At 43.3% G+C, this 15255-nt stretch overlaps 1 protein-coding gene across 1 annotated transcript; it reads right to left on the bottom strand.

The window, feature by feature from the left end:
* Positions 1-1337: 1337 nt before the first annotated feature.
* On the bottom strand, positions 1338-13923 carry uba2 (ubiquitin-like modifier activating enzyme 2). The gene is made up of 17 exons (XM_072386700.1): positions 13733-13923; positions 12611-12694; positions 12445-12515; positions 12269-12333; positions 12083-12183; positions 11806-11927; positions 10664-10731; positions 10454-10575; positions 9164-9263; positions 5850-6001; positions 5256-5349; positions 5043-5155; positions 4459-4614; positions 4291-4387; positions 3249-3354; positions 3031-3173; positions 1338-2411 (listed from the first exon to the last, which is right to left on the bottom strand). Exons 1-17 carry the CDS (start codon positions 13871-13873, stop codon positions 2200-2202), a joined length of 1947 nt encoding a protein of 648 aa, XP_072242801.1. The 5' UTR covers positions 13874-13923; the 3' UTR covers positions 1338-2199.
* Between the last annotated feature and the right edge of the window lie 1332 nt (positions 13924-15255).

Here is a 15255-nt window from a genome sequence, read left to right on the forward strand (position 1 = left end):
TTTTTTATTGAAATATTCACAACTTTTGTACGTATGATGGTGTTTTTGTCCACCTGAATGTCTGTTTCACTGTTTCATGGTGGGATAAAAATCATGGAGAATGTCATTTCAGAAAGCTATTATTTGAATTATTATTTTGTATTTTTAGTGTATATTTAAACTGAACAGAGCCTAGTTGAGGTGGTACAGGTATCTGGTTAGGACCAGGAGGAGGCCTCTGGCCTGACCCAGGACCTACCGGAGAGACTTTATTTCTCAGTTGGCTTGAGAACGGCTCAATATACCCCTGAACATTTGGACCAGGTGGCTGGAGAGAGGGAGTTCTGGAGATCTCTGCTTAGGCTTTTTCTCCTCGCAACCCAGATAAGAGACAAAGAATGTATGTATGGAGGTTTAAACAGGTGGTGTAAATGTGACTGAAAACTCCTTTAAAACCACAAAACTTTTATATAAGTTAAGACACAAGTTATACATAAATGATGAAAAAAACGGGAATGAATGACTCTTTCTCAGAGGTAAACACTGTTATCAAATCAGACGTCATGACCTTGTTTTGTAAGTTGTTATCTGTTTGATATCGCATCACTGTTACTGCTCAAGAAAATCAAACTCAGGACAAACAACACAAGTATAGTTCAAAGGTGTTCAGAAAACAGATGACTTAAGTAAAAGAACACAGCTCATGCGACTACGGAGGGATTTCTACACAGGCACTCTACTGGGACCACTTCATCCACACGCCCCCCTGCAGCACAGTTTATTCACTCCGTGCTCTGTGACAGTCGGCTAACTTCACACAGAGTTAGCTGCTGATAGTTTAGTGCAACATGGCAGGATATTTATCAGATTTCTTACATTCTTACCAGAGTGAATAAACTGTGCTGCAGGGGGGCGTGTGGATGAAGTGGTCCCAGTAGAGTGCCTGTGTAGAAATCCCTCCGTTAGCTCTCCTATAGCTGCAAGTAGCCACATAACAGCAGCTATGAGCTAACAGAGCTATAGGACACGTTCATTCATTCATTCTTCTTAAAGTATTGGTGAAATAAAGACAGATAATGCCTTATTTAGAGGCTGCATCCTCTAAGCCCCGTTCACTCCCTTATATGGATCTCGAGTTATCTAAATATCTTCCGAAGGACGCAGACTTTCACCAAACTGGTCTCGGTGAGTAGATGAACGTATTTCATGCCAGAAATAAGGTCCAGGTTTAAAAATACCGGAGTTCCCCTTTAAATTCCCACATCTGTACTTATTGGATGCTTTAAGGTCATATCACACAGAGCACATTTGACTGGATTTCTCAGATTTTATACCAAAAAGACAAGAAAACAAAGAAGCCTCTGAAACGATTGTATTTATTTTCATCAAATTGGTCCAAAAGGCTCGAGACAGATCACATGAAAACACACGCAGGGAGCGGAGAAGCTGGCATGAGCTCAGCTGCCACACTTTGTACCAGTTTCTGTCACTCTGCTGCAGTTCTTCCCTGCTGGATGATTCCGGATGAATCGGAGCGAGTGGAACTAAATACTGCATCATCTCTGGTCGTTTACAGTCGTTAGACAAACCGACTCCTTCACTAAAACAGAACACAGTCGTACTAACATGAAGCAATACATTTAAACTACAAGTATGGGTCTAAGTCGCTTGAGCTCAGCGTTAGCTCCTCTCTGTGGTCGTCTGAGTTGCAGTTTTTGGATTTCTTCAGAGCCAAAAGGATCACGGTTACATGTCAGCATATCTGCAGGCAACACGTTAGCTCTGGAAAAGAGGTAGCAAACTAACACTCCTCTGGATTACCGACCCGTCTCAGACATCTTTTTTCTTTTGGTTTTCAGATCTTATTACACCGACTTGTGTAAGAATGAGAAATACAGTACGTTTATAAAAAATACAAAAAAGCACTTTTTAAACCATTAAGAGAAGCATTTCAGGACCGTAAATGAATAAAAACAACACGAGAAGTTGAATGTGTCTTTCAAAACTTTTTTTTTTTTTTTAAAACGTAGAATCTATTTACAGCATCATGTCTGAAAGGGAGTATGAAAGCACAACCACGTTTGGGGGGGAGGCCACAGACGAACCAGGGGAGTAAACTGTTCTTCATTAGAGAGGCGTTTTATTTAAGTCTACTGTCTGTTTGGAGTCAAAATGACAAGAATTCAAAAGGAGTCCTTCAGGAGAGAAGCGGCAGGGCGTTTAGTCCAGAGCGATTATGTCATCGTCGTCGTCGTCGTTGGTTGCAGCAGCTGCGCTCGATTGGTCCATCCGTGGGCGCTTGGTGGAGGTCTCGCCAGTCTCCTGGTCAGAGAGCTTCCTCTTGGTGCTGCTCGCCGCCGCCGCAGAGCTGGACGACGCGCCTTCCTCCTCATCAGACTCGACTATCATGACGTCATCGTCCTCTGCTGGAGCTGATTTCGAAGAATGGAAGATACCAACACAGTCGAATCAGCCATTTTTAATCCTCAAATGGTCTAAAAACACAACAAGTGTGACAGATTTTCATCTAAATGTCACGTTTTTCAGCTCAGGTGCTTCAGAGGATACATCGTGGTTTAGGGATGCTTTGCAGTCACTAATTCAACAATGATTTCAGCATCATAAGAATCCCTGAAGACCGTCTGCAGATATCTGTGCAAAGGTCAAACTGAAACCTTCACCAGATCAACAAGGATTGGCTCAAAAAAAAAGAACCGCAGGATTACAAAGTTCAGCTTAGATATGAAATGCAGCCAAGTTAGAAACGAGAAAACCTCTTAAACATTTTACATTTGAAGCAAATTTAAATGGAAGAGCAGCAAAAATGTCAAAGATCAGAGGATAATTAAGTTAAACACTCACAAGGAGTCATTCCTCCTGAATGAGGAAATAACAGCGACTGAGATTAAGGAGCCGTTACAGTTTACATGCAGGAAGAATATCCCATTTATTCATATTAAGGCTCAATAAATGGCTGTAAAAGCTTATTTGAATGTGTTATAGTTCAGGTATGTAACACCAAACATGTTGAACATTCATGCTTGTGCTGACCTTTAAGGGACGTGGACGGCTTGGCGGAGTCTTTGTTGCCGTTGGTGATGCTGTTGACTTCCTCCTGGTTACTCTGAGGGGGCGGAGCTTTGTCTGGGGCCTCGCCTACAACCTCAAACTCAACGTCCCGCTCCAGCTCCTCACTGCCAACAAGGAAAGATGCTCTGTTCACTCAGAGGTGGATCACAAAAAGAGATTGCATGCACAGAGGAACATACGTGTGCAGAACGTTGATGAGGAGCGAGTAGTCTTGCAGGAAGTCATCAGCTTGGAGACGGCTGCCGTTACGGATCCCAAAGTCAGAGAGAAACTTGTTGTTGTTGGCTGTTGAGAGGAAGATTATGCACAAAGTAAACGGAAGAACAACCCGTCGCTGACTCAGTCTGTAAACAGAGACGGATTCATTTTGGGGCAATCTTTAAACAACCTTTGCAAATTTATCATCGTTTTAATAGCTCAAAACGCTGAGCTCTGCATTAAGTGGGATGCTAAATATTAGCTTTATGATAACAGTTCCTCACAGCCGATGGAGATGTGCTGATTAGGGCTGGGTACCGAACTTTGGTTCTTTTAAGGCAAATGCTTCGGTAGCACCGAGTATCAAAACATGCCTCGTCTTTCGGTGCCCAGAGATTAATCACGTGATCAAGAACTGATCATACGACCCTCGATTGGCTGTATTAACGTCACACTTTGATGCAGGAACATGTGGTTACGCCCACAGACGGGTCCACATGCATCTGCGTTGGGAACCGGTTAAACGATGCCACCGAGGTCTAAAGCGTGGCTCCATTTCACCAAGACTGATGCCAACAGTGCGCGATGCAACATGTGCCAAAAAGTCCTCGCTGCTAAGGCCAGCAACACGACTAATTTAATGAACTATTTGACCTGCACAAAATCAATTAATGAATTGTGTTTGACTGCGAGAAGGTCGGACCGCAGCCGCCATCCTCTCAGCATTCAGCCTGTGGACGCCACAAAAAACAAAACTGAAGATTTGTTCTGTTGTGTCTAATGTAATTTCCTTTTTGTTAGAACTGATATTATAAAATTGGTGTCGAAAAAAGTATCGTTCAGGAACCGGTATTGAGTGGAGGTATCGATATTGGAACCGATATCGAAAAATTTTCATTGATACCCCCCCCGCCTCACATGTCTTTGCACGGCCTTAAGCTGAAAATTTTTACCACAAAACAGTAAAAAGCTTAAAATACAGACGTGTTAAACAGGTTTAAATGTTTTTTCCTGCCTTCATACCTTCCGTCTCTCCTTCTTCCGAGGAGATGAGGATGGTTCCTTTCCCATCCTCTATCTGCACATCTGGAGCCACCATCCCAAACCTCTCCTTCAGGATCTGAGCAGAAACACAACATGTAAAAAAGGCAGCAGTAAGACAGAGGGAGGCCACCTGCTGCCTCACTTTACCCTGTCCTGCAGAGAGAGGACCGTGGTTTGGCCCACGTCGACTTTAACCGTGACTTCGGGTTTGCTTGCGCAGACGTAGCAGTTTGTGCTGGGCGGATCCAGGATGCACGGCACCAGCAGCTTCTTTCTGAGGTTGGGACACTTGTTCAGGAAGATCTGCCGAAATAAGCATGAGCAGAGCTGTCAGAAGACTCACTGCACCGGGTTTAAACAGCAGATTAATGTAGAGGAATCCTTCTCTTTTCAGTTTCTGAGACAATCTGCGACAGAACGGGCAGAAAATAACACATTTGACACGTTTCAACAAACAAATGTTGCCCTGTAGGGGACTGCGGGGACCAAAGTTTCCTGTTCCTGGTGTGCAACACCGTCATCAGTCCCCCTTCAACAAAGAACACTTTAGGCTGTCCTTTAGCTGTGAGGCTTTCAGACCAAATAAAGAGCTCTTCTGGTTCAGTAACTTTTAGTTTGAGCTCGTTCGTCTGGAGATCACCTTTTAGCTGCCGTCTGCCCCCGTAAAGCACCGTCTCACATCTGTCAATTGGCTCCACATTAGATGCAAAACAGCTGTTAGCAGAACTAACCGTGCGACAGGATTCCAACTCCCCAGAGAGGATCTTCAGCCCCTCCAACACGATGAGTCCTGCGATGACAGCGTTGGTTGTGGCGATAGCTGGGATGATGTTTCCTGCCATCGCTGAAAGAAACAAACAACTCGTCTCGGTTTACAGAAAACAAACAGCCCAGGTGACAGTTCATCCACAAAGTAAGACACATCCTGAGATAGCAAAACTTACACTTTACATCGAAGCGGCTCTTCATGTTCATGCTGAAGATGTGCATTCGCAAGTTGGCTGCAGCAGTGACAAAGTCCATGGCTGGAGGGTCATCCTGGTGTCAAGAGAAGAGGCAGGAAGGAGTCACAGTCTACTTTACAGCCAGCAGAGGGCGCTGTGCTATTTCTAAAGCACATCAGACCTCTGATCCTTCTGATTAAATTAGCTGCTCTGTTCAACCTCTGAACAGATATTTGTTTCACTCGGTGCTGCACGACAAGGACTGGAACTTTATAATTTACCCCCCTCAGGGATCAATAAAGCCTCCATCTATCCGCTGCCCTCGATTGTTCTGCCAGAGACTTCTTCACAAATCAAGTTGAGTTTTTAGAGCAGGCACTTGAAGCTGCAGGTGCACCATCTTTGTGTTTAAAGCACTGTGTTTTCTATCTTTTACTTTTATCATGTTCAGAAAGCAGGAAAATAAATTAATTGTGGCTATAAGAAGTAAACATTTGACCTGTAGAAATCCACCAGCTCCTGCTGGTTAACATCAAAGTTAAACCAGCGCAAAAGACCAGAAGCTTCCTTTTCTTAGACCAGCTGCGTCTTTACCTTGTCCCAGACCAGCTCGGCGCCCTCGCCTTTCTCCTGCAGCTGTGAGCGGAGGGTTTCCACGCTGTGCTTGAACAGCTGGCAGCACCCCCAAACGCCCAGAACCTGCTGGTCCTTCAGACCTGAAGCTGGAGTCTCCTCATGAGGACACGCTGGAACACATGCATGAGCACAGAGACGAATAACTGAGCTGGCTTTCAGGCATCAACACATCAGAGGAAAACGACGCCCTTCACGTCTTCCTTAAACGCAAGACGACTTTAATAAATGCTCTGATTTGACCGTTTACAGTTTTAAACCCAGAAACGGAAGATTTGATACAACACAAACCAACGAAAGTGGGAAATCTCACACCTGAGAACATGGAACCATTTTTAAATTAAATATTAAAACCTTTTCTTAAGGAAACTATGTTTCATTTGCTAAAACTCACTAAAACTAAAAACTCAACGCTTCTTTCATCTTAAAGCCATTTAGATTATTAAACCCAAATCATCTCCTTTCGCCTCAGTTTGCAAAAGAAAATTATGATAATTTCCACACAAACGTTCTCACACACCTGGTTTTTATTCAGTTTCAACTAAAAGAACTGAGCCTGAACCCGTTTCCTCTGACGAGCGGCGGTGAAATAAACCTGTGCAGAACATCTGTCCTTCCACTGCAAAGCTAACCGTGTTACGGCAGCAGCAGGTTTCTCAGGAAGTTTTAAACGGGTTTCCATGGAAAAGTAACCCGCTGTCCTTGAATGTGGGACTTTTTTGACTGGTGGAGTTCATGCTCGTTGCCACAATCAGACATTTGGAGCCCTGAGAAAACGTCTGGCCTTACGTCCGCACACTCATTTAATTTCATAGCAGAAAGACAGCAGAACTGCTGCAGACAGTTAAGTCATTTCTATCAAGGTCCTGTGTAGAATACAGCTTTTATGGCAGTTTTAACACAGCCCTCACTGTCGGTTTAAAGGAGAGAAGTCTGTGCTGTGATGGCTGAGAGACAGATAACGTCATGTTACATTGTATTAGGAGCACATAACACAGGCTGGAATAAAGCTTTTACAACAGGGCAGCCATGTTGGCTGGAGTAACTGTCAGCAAAGAAGAGCTGAAGGGTTAAAAACAACAAAAGGGTTTCGAGCAGATAATAAGTGAAAAGTCTTGACATTTCTAAAACTAAAAATAGTTAAAGTTTAGCAGAAAGCAAGTTGCTGAAATCCTGGTTGAACAGTGAAGGTGAAAATAAATTAGTGAAATAATTTAAACCTTTTGGAAAAAACTGCAGAAGTCTTAGTTGAAGAAGCTGAAAGGTTAAAAACAACAAAGATTTAAAGGATTTAAAATGTGCGGTTAGTTATTTTAAATAATTTAAGTATATTTAAGTATAAAAGATTACGTGCCGCACACTCATTTCTCCTAAATCTCTAAATCTAAATAACTATAAAGTCCTAAATCTCTGATCGAGTTGGGTTTGGCTTCACGCTACACTTAAAACACGAAACTCCTGCACGTGTCACACCTGCATCCAGCTGTGGTCACTCTAAAATGACACTAAAGGCTTAGAGCAGGATCTCAAACTCCGGTCCTCGAGAGCCGCTGTCCTGCAGGTTTTAGATGTTTCCCTGCTTCAACACACCTGAATCAGATTAAATGGAGCTCTTTGAAAGATTGTTAAGTTCTGCACAAGTCTGCTAATGATGCCTTGATCTGATTCAGGTGCGTTGAAGCAGGGAAACGTCTAAAACCTGCAGGACAGCGGCCTTCGAGGACCGGAGTTTGACATCCCTGGTTTAGAGAGATCATTTGTGACCAGGGGCCTCATGTACAAAGGGTACGTACGCACAAAAAAGTGGCGTACACACTTTTTCACGTCAACGATCAGATGTATCAAGAGCGAAATGACCGTGGAAATGACCTGCCTCACGCCATCTTCAGGGCTGTCGCACGCACTTTTCTACAGCGGTTGTTTCTTTGGCGACACTTACAGGTGATGTTGGGAAACTGTTATAATGAATAAATTTAAACACAACTTGTCCTCAGAATGAGCGATGTGCACATCTGAGACACATGAACAATTATCACTGATTAACAATTAACACACCCATGTGTCTGCAATTACAGTCAGAGTGAATATAAAAGCATGCACAAAGTGGTGCAGTGCATACTATTAAAAACAATGGCTGCTTTAGCGGTGTTGGAAGACATAGCAAATGGTGCAATAAGGAGAGAGCGTGTATTTAGAGACAGGCATGATTTGTTGGAACATGAGAACAAGTGGCTCATCAGCCGCTTTAGGTTCCCGAGGGCAATCCTCCTGGAGCTATGCGCAGAGCTGCGGCCGGCGTTGGAGCGCAACACAGCGAGGAGCCATGTGCTGCCTGTTCCCAAACAGGTGATGACCACGTTGGGGTTCCTGGCAACCGGGGCATTTCAAAGGGAGCTGGCCGACCGATCGGGACTGTGCCAGTCGACCCTGAGCCGAGCCGAGCCATGCCAGCCGTGTGGGACGGGATTATCTGCATCTCAGCAGGTATATCAAATTCCCACAATGCAGCTGAACAGGCCAACATTAAAGCGCAATTTGCAGCGACAAATGCACTGAACTAACATTGTGGCGAGGTGGCCTGGTTCAACGCACGACTCTGAGTAACAGCACTGTTGGGAACAGACTACAAGCTGGCACTGTGGGTGGCTTCTTGGTGAGTAACTTTATTCGTGTAACTGTCCTAATATTATTCCCCATGAAGTGCATTGAGCATGAACAATTTCTATCCCGTCTTCACAGCATCATAGCTGGTGGTTAAAGTTAGTAACTTGCTGTTTTTTTGCTGGTTAAACAACAGCTTAAGATCTTTCTAACAAGCCCCTGATCGTCTCTGTGTGCACATGTTAATAACCCCGTGCTTGTGAATCTCTTCATCTCACTTTCCGTTAAGTTATTCTTTTTTCCGTTTTACGCATTCTTTATTTTCTGATCTGCAGAGAGGAATTGCAGGTGCAGGGCTCATTTAAATATGATTTGCATATTCAAGTAGGGGCGTGGACAGGGAGGAGTCGGGTACTCCGACACGTGCGCTCACTTCCACGCGTGCGCACACATCAATACATCCGGATATTTTTGTACGTTGGAGGGCATTTTGGTTTGAGCGTACGCCATGTTTCAGTAGGAAATCCACGCAAGTCTTTGTACATGAGGCCCCTGGTGGTCTGTCATCGTCTGAATGAAGAGTGAAATATTGATCTACGGCCTGTGGGGATGTTTCACATTTTCATCTGGACCACATTAAAATGTCAGAAATGCGTCCCAAACACAATACATACCACGATTCTCAAGCTGCCGCCAATCAAGAGGCTCAGGCGCTTTCCTCTTCTTCCACAGCTTGTCCATGGTCAGCAGGTACATGATGTCATCTTTGAAAAGCTTGGGGAGAGCCAATCACAGCAAAGCACGTTACTGTGCGTCTGTGCTAATCGCATCACTTACAATAAGAAACTTTCTACAGATGACAACAGTGACTGTGAAGCCTTATCAGTTTTCTATCAACAGTCTAATTCATTTTCAGAAAGTTTACAGCCAGTTCTGGACCTGCTGTGTGTTTGAAATGATAATAAATCACATTAGACACATATACAACAATGTGAAACACTTTGTTTACGTCTACAACGCCTCGCTTCATGTGAAACAGCTGAACTGTAATGCTTCTAAAAGGAGAACCTCTCCAGAATCCAGAATAAATCAGTTAAGATTCAGCAAAATGACAGCAATTCAAAATCAGAACAATGTTCAGATCTTACAGCGACGGTGAATGTAGGGAACTAGCAGGGAACACTTTAACATGTAGGGCCCTATAAAATCCGTTTTAATCTTTCTTTATTTAATATTTTACTACCAAAAACTGTGTTTTATTGTAAATCACTAAAATGTAAAAAAAAAAAAAAAAAAACTCAATACATCAAAAGTGCATCAAAAACAAGCAGCAAGTAATAAAACTTTAGTTAACTCGTCATAAAACAACAACCAAACATTTTAAACTTCTTCAAATTTAACTTAAACAAGTTACTGAAAGGGAAAGTTCTGTTTTTAGTCCCTAAATACTTAAAAGTATTGGTGAAATGAAGGAGTTTCGTGCTATTTAGAGGCTGCATTGGCCTTGCCCCGTTCACTCCTGCTATAATATACACGGCTCCAGAATGATCTAAATGGCGTCTGAACGACTCAGAGTGACACCAAAATGTTATCAATAAGTAAATGAACGTATATATAAGCTGAAGGACTAGTTAGTCCTGGTGAGTTGGTAACTTATGCAGAACACATGAAAGTAATTTGGGGGTTGCTCGACTGGTTGGTGCCGAGTTTCAGAGTTTCACCAGACAGAAAACAGCATTTCAGTCAAATTACGTCTAATTCCACATTAAAATAGATTCCGTTGTAATTCCACGATTTCGTGAACGTGGAGATTATAGGGCCCTAAATATGTCCGATCTCTGCATCAAACTGGCTTCACACTGTTGTGAGTTAACAGCTGCGACCCACATCGATGCAAACAAAGCCTGATCATCCTTCTCACTGTGGAAAGCTGGAAACTTTGGCTGTGAACCAGCACAACACACCTTGTTGAAGAGTTTGACGGGGTCATATCCGGTGGAACGGGCCCATTCTTTGGTGGACACCCGCTTGATGTCTCCGTCCTTTTCTGAGGCGGTGGCGCGGGCCGCCGTCTCTTCAGGGTTCCCTGTTCACAGAACACAGCCGATAATTCACCTTCAAGCTGTGTGAAGCATTCGGTTAGCAGAGTTTTAAGGTATAAACTGTGCACTCACATGCAGCCTCTGGGTCTGCTGTGTCAGGTGACACCTCTTGATCTGCGTCCTCTTCTCCAAACAGCTGGCTACAATTACAACAATCAGCATAAGATGCACAGCATCATCACCTCTAAATAAATCCTCTTTATTACTGCTCAGTGTTTCTGTGCCGAGTCAGTTTACACGACACAAAAAAAACAAACGATTTCCTTTCTTTAGGTGAACATTAGTCCAACCGAATCTGTACAGAAGCCAACTACATCCAGTTAAATGTTAAACGCTCCCCGTGTGCAGAGGCTGAAGCTCGCCAATGCAGTCCAATGCTATCCCGTCCCTCCACACTTCCTGCCAAGCAACCAGTGCTGAAAACAATGCTTAAAAGCAACCGAGCCTCTCAAAGCCCGGCTGACGCACCCAGATGTTTCTGCTGGGGATGAAACCGCTGCTGCACATTTCGCTTCAACCAAACCGGGATGGACCCGAGCATTTTCCTTTTACAGCTTCTTCTGTCAGACGTCAGAAACGCAGTCAACTCCCGGCCCCCTGAAGTGTTTCCAGACTGTTGCTTTGCTCTTAGAAATCCTTACAACCGCAGCTTCATCTGAGAAAAGATAGGTTCAGACTGAATTCAGTCAAATGTTTCTGCTCCCGTGAGACTCGGATCTGATGTTTTCATGACAGCGCGAGCCGGACAAGTCGAATGGAACCCGATTTTTTTGGGCCACTTCAGCATGTGGTCATAAATCAGACGTGGGATTTTCTTGCAACATGACCTCAGTCTGTGCCGTCAAATCGAAATTCATGCGACTTCGAGGCCACAGTTCTGTGCAGGAAGTCACCACGTATGCATCTGTCTCTTCTAAACATGACGGACACGAGCACAGCCGCAGCCAGTGGGACACCAGCGAGGTGCTGGAATAACCATTTAGGGGGATAACTCCTGCATCTAGTGAAGTCTTTGTTTTACAGTCTGAACGTGGTCAAAAATCACCATTTCAGCACCTTAAAGACGACATCTGAGCAGAGAATTCAGCTGTATTTACAATGAGCTCATCTGTGCACGCTGGGTGGAAAGTCAAACAGAACACAAGAACATACCAGGATGGCTGCGTTTGCACTGCAGTCGGCCTGAACAGACTTAAGATTAACACAGTTCTTACTTGAAGAGATACTTGGCCCAAACGATGCAGTGAATGGGCTCAGATGGCGTGTTTCTTATGGTGCATCCTGGGAAGGTCTTCTGGGCAGGCTTAGGTTGGCACTCATAGCACTCCGTCATTCCCTGAAGGAGGACAACCACAAAGAAAGATGAGAAGAGATGCACAGTGAGAGGTTTAGTCTCTTCCTACAACTTTGTATGAATATCTGAAGCACGAGCCAGTTAACAGAATATTAACGAAGTAGATTTCAGAATAGAAAAACATGTGGACGTGCTACCTTTTTGATTACTGTGACCTGTCCCAGGTATCCAGCCGTGCCGCTTTCAATCAAAGGAATATCAGCCGCCAAACACATCCTGTTCACGTGGTTACGGGCAGCTGTGGGAAATATTTATTCATATTGTTTAAACGAGCGGAAGTTTAGATATTCAGAAAACGTCTCAGCCATCAGGTGAGCGCACACCTCTGTTATCTAAAGCGTTCATCACCAGCATGAACTTTCTGAAGAACTCCACATTGTAATCAGGGCTGTTGGGAGACAAAATATAAAGACACATGGTCAGTTCCTCAGAGGGATGTTTCTCTCCTACGTGAGATAACGTGAGTCCCAGTTTGATGAAACTGGAACAGGAAACTCACTTCATGATGCTGTCGTGGTAGGCTGTGATGTTTGCACTGGGGCAGAACTGCAAGGCGCTCTCCTTGGCCACCTGAGGAACAACAGGACCAGCGGAGTCAAACCTAATGCGAGCCCAAACAACACAACAACCCCACAGTGACGGAGCTGAATTACACGCTTACATACCTGTGCTTTAGACTTCCCAACATGCTTCTTCTGAAAGAGGAACTGACGGTTCAGGTTGCTCACATCGATTGTGTCCAAGTCAATCTGCAGGAATAAATTGGTTTATTACACAAGTCGTGTTAAATTCGTTACACCATCCTTATGACAGTCCACAATAATCAACCTACCGAACAACTTAATCTAATAAAATATCAGTATCTTCAAGAGTGTACGCTTGCCGTTTGACCAAATGTTTCACCGCTGGTCCTTGCATGACTGTTCGTTTTAGGCCAACTGCTCTGCACTTAACCAGTAAAAATCTCATTTCCACATGCTGCCTCTTTACTTGTGACTGCAGGACTGTAAAAACACTTTGTCCTCCAAATTGTAGGTCACAACTGTGAAAGCCTGCAGGGACAAAACAGTCTGCAGCAAAGCTCACACGAAGAAGAAGATGTTGATGACACATCTGGGACATTTAGCTCTTTTCAATGTGCATTTTATCTGGAAATAAGCTAATTACTCAGTATTAAAATAAACACATACTGATGGTTTTTTTTGACGAATTTTCTGAATAACAAAAACCATCGTGTTGAGCAGTAATAATCTGTACATTTTTCTTAAATTTTCTAAATATCTGACTTATTGTTTCTGAGACAGTACAATCAGAAACAGACAGAAACACAATATATATATATAAATACATATGCATAAACATACAAACATTAGCTACAGTCAGACAAGGACATTTAAACGTTTTCACACGGTCACACATTTGCAGCACATATAGACCTGGAAAAGCTCAACAAAGCGTTGTCTCTGCTGGCATTAAGCCACCGCACCGATCAGAGAACCGTCACATTACAAAGAAGTTGTCCGGCTAACTTAGCAGTGATAATGGCGCCAAATGTTACGGCTACATCGCTGAGGGACCGCTTTATATTTCTACAACTTGATGTCCAGGCCTGAACACGTTGTAGTGCAGACAAGACATAAGACAACAACATTTTAACATTTCAATATGGTGTCTCAGGAATTAGTCTGAGCCCTCACACCTCCAGGCGCAGCCTATGCAACACAAAGACCTAGCTAGCATCCTAGCCGGTTAGCTAACACTCACATACAAACATAGAGGTAACGCACCACTTCTATGTTTTTGAAGCCCGTGAGGACCAGGTTCTTCAGCAGCTCACAGCCAATCCCTCCTGCTCCCACCACCAAAACCTTGCAGGTGGACAGGGACTCGGCCAGCTCTTTTCGGAGGGAACCCACAAGTTGGACCATGTTGATCTGATAGAGACAGAGAGCCTGCTGCACCAGGAGGCTAGCGGCTAGCTTCAATTTCTTCTAAAGAGACAAAGCCCCGCCCACTTCCGGGTCATCCTTTTCTTCTTCGTCTTTTTCTTTGTTTTCTGTTGTCCGAGCGACCTCTTCCTCACTGACTACGTTTCAACTTTAGTTTCTTTTTGTCGTAATTTTGTATGATTTTTTTTTTGTAAAATTGTATATTCAACAAAACATACAAAATATAAGATACACAAACATGGCTCCTCTGTGTCCCAGTCACATACAAACTGAGAGGAGTTAGTGGCGAATAAAATACATTTGTACATAGAAACAGCGAGGACCAGAAATACTTGGACAGTGATACTTTTTATTATTATTCATGCAACAGTATATACAAAAATATTGAAGTGACAGTTAAACTCTCAGCTCTGAGTGAACTGATCTTCAAAGAAGATATTTAATACATAGTATTATTGTATGAATAAATAATAAGTAAACATAAAACCCAGACTTTGCTCAAAAATTTAACAACTTCAAGTGATTGAACAGTTCTGGAAAAACATTCTCTGGACAGATTAGATTAGTCAACCAGTGACAGAATGATGAGAATAATTCCAGTTTGGATCTAAATACCCGTGGATTAAAACTGATAGCCTGCACCTAACTGTAACTGAGGCATATCTTTCTTATATTCGTGTAACAAGTCAGAGATGCAGTCCAAACTTCTCCTAAGCATAGATTTACTTAATAAATTAATAATCACATGATACCTTCTGTGAAATGAATGGGACAGAAGGCTCCGTCTGTATGTGTGTTTAACATTGAGCATAAATGAGTCCTCAGGCTACGTTCACACTACAGGCAACAGTGGCCCAAATCCAGCTTTTTGCCCATTTGCAGCTCATATCTGATGTTTTTAGGACAGTCTGAACAGCACAGACCCAGCTTACTTTCTGATGTGGTTCTACATCAGGTACATATCTGATGTTTTTAGGACAGTCTGAACAGCACAGACCCAGGTTACTTTCTTATATGGTTCTACATCAGGTACATATCTGATGTTTTTAGGACAGTCTGAACAGCACAGACCCAGCTTACTTTCTTATGTGGTTCTACATCAGGTACATATCTGATGTTTTTAGGACAGTCTGAACAGCACAGACCCAGGTTACTTTCTTATGTGGTTCTACATCAGGTACATATCTGATGTTTTTAGGACAGTCTGAACAGCACAGACCCAGCTTACTTTCTTATGTGGTTCTACATCAGGTACATATCTGATGTTTTTAGGACAGTCTGAACAGCACAGACCCAGCTTACTTTCTTATGTGGTTCTACATCAGGTACATATCTGATGTTTTTAGGACAGTCTGAACAGC

This window comes from Leuresthes tenuis, unplaced genomic scaffold (assembly GCF_036924035.1).
Source record: "Leuresthes tenuis unplaced genomic scaffold, fLeuTen1.0.hap1 SCAF_5, whole genome shotgun sequence".
Lineage (NCBI taxonomy): Eukaryota > Metazoa > Chordata > Actinopteri > Atheriniformes > Atherinopsidae > Leuresthes > Leuresthes tenuis.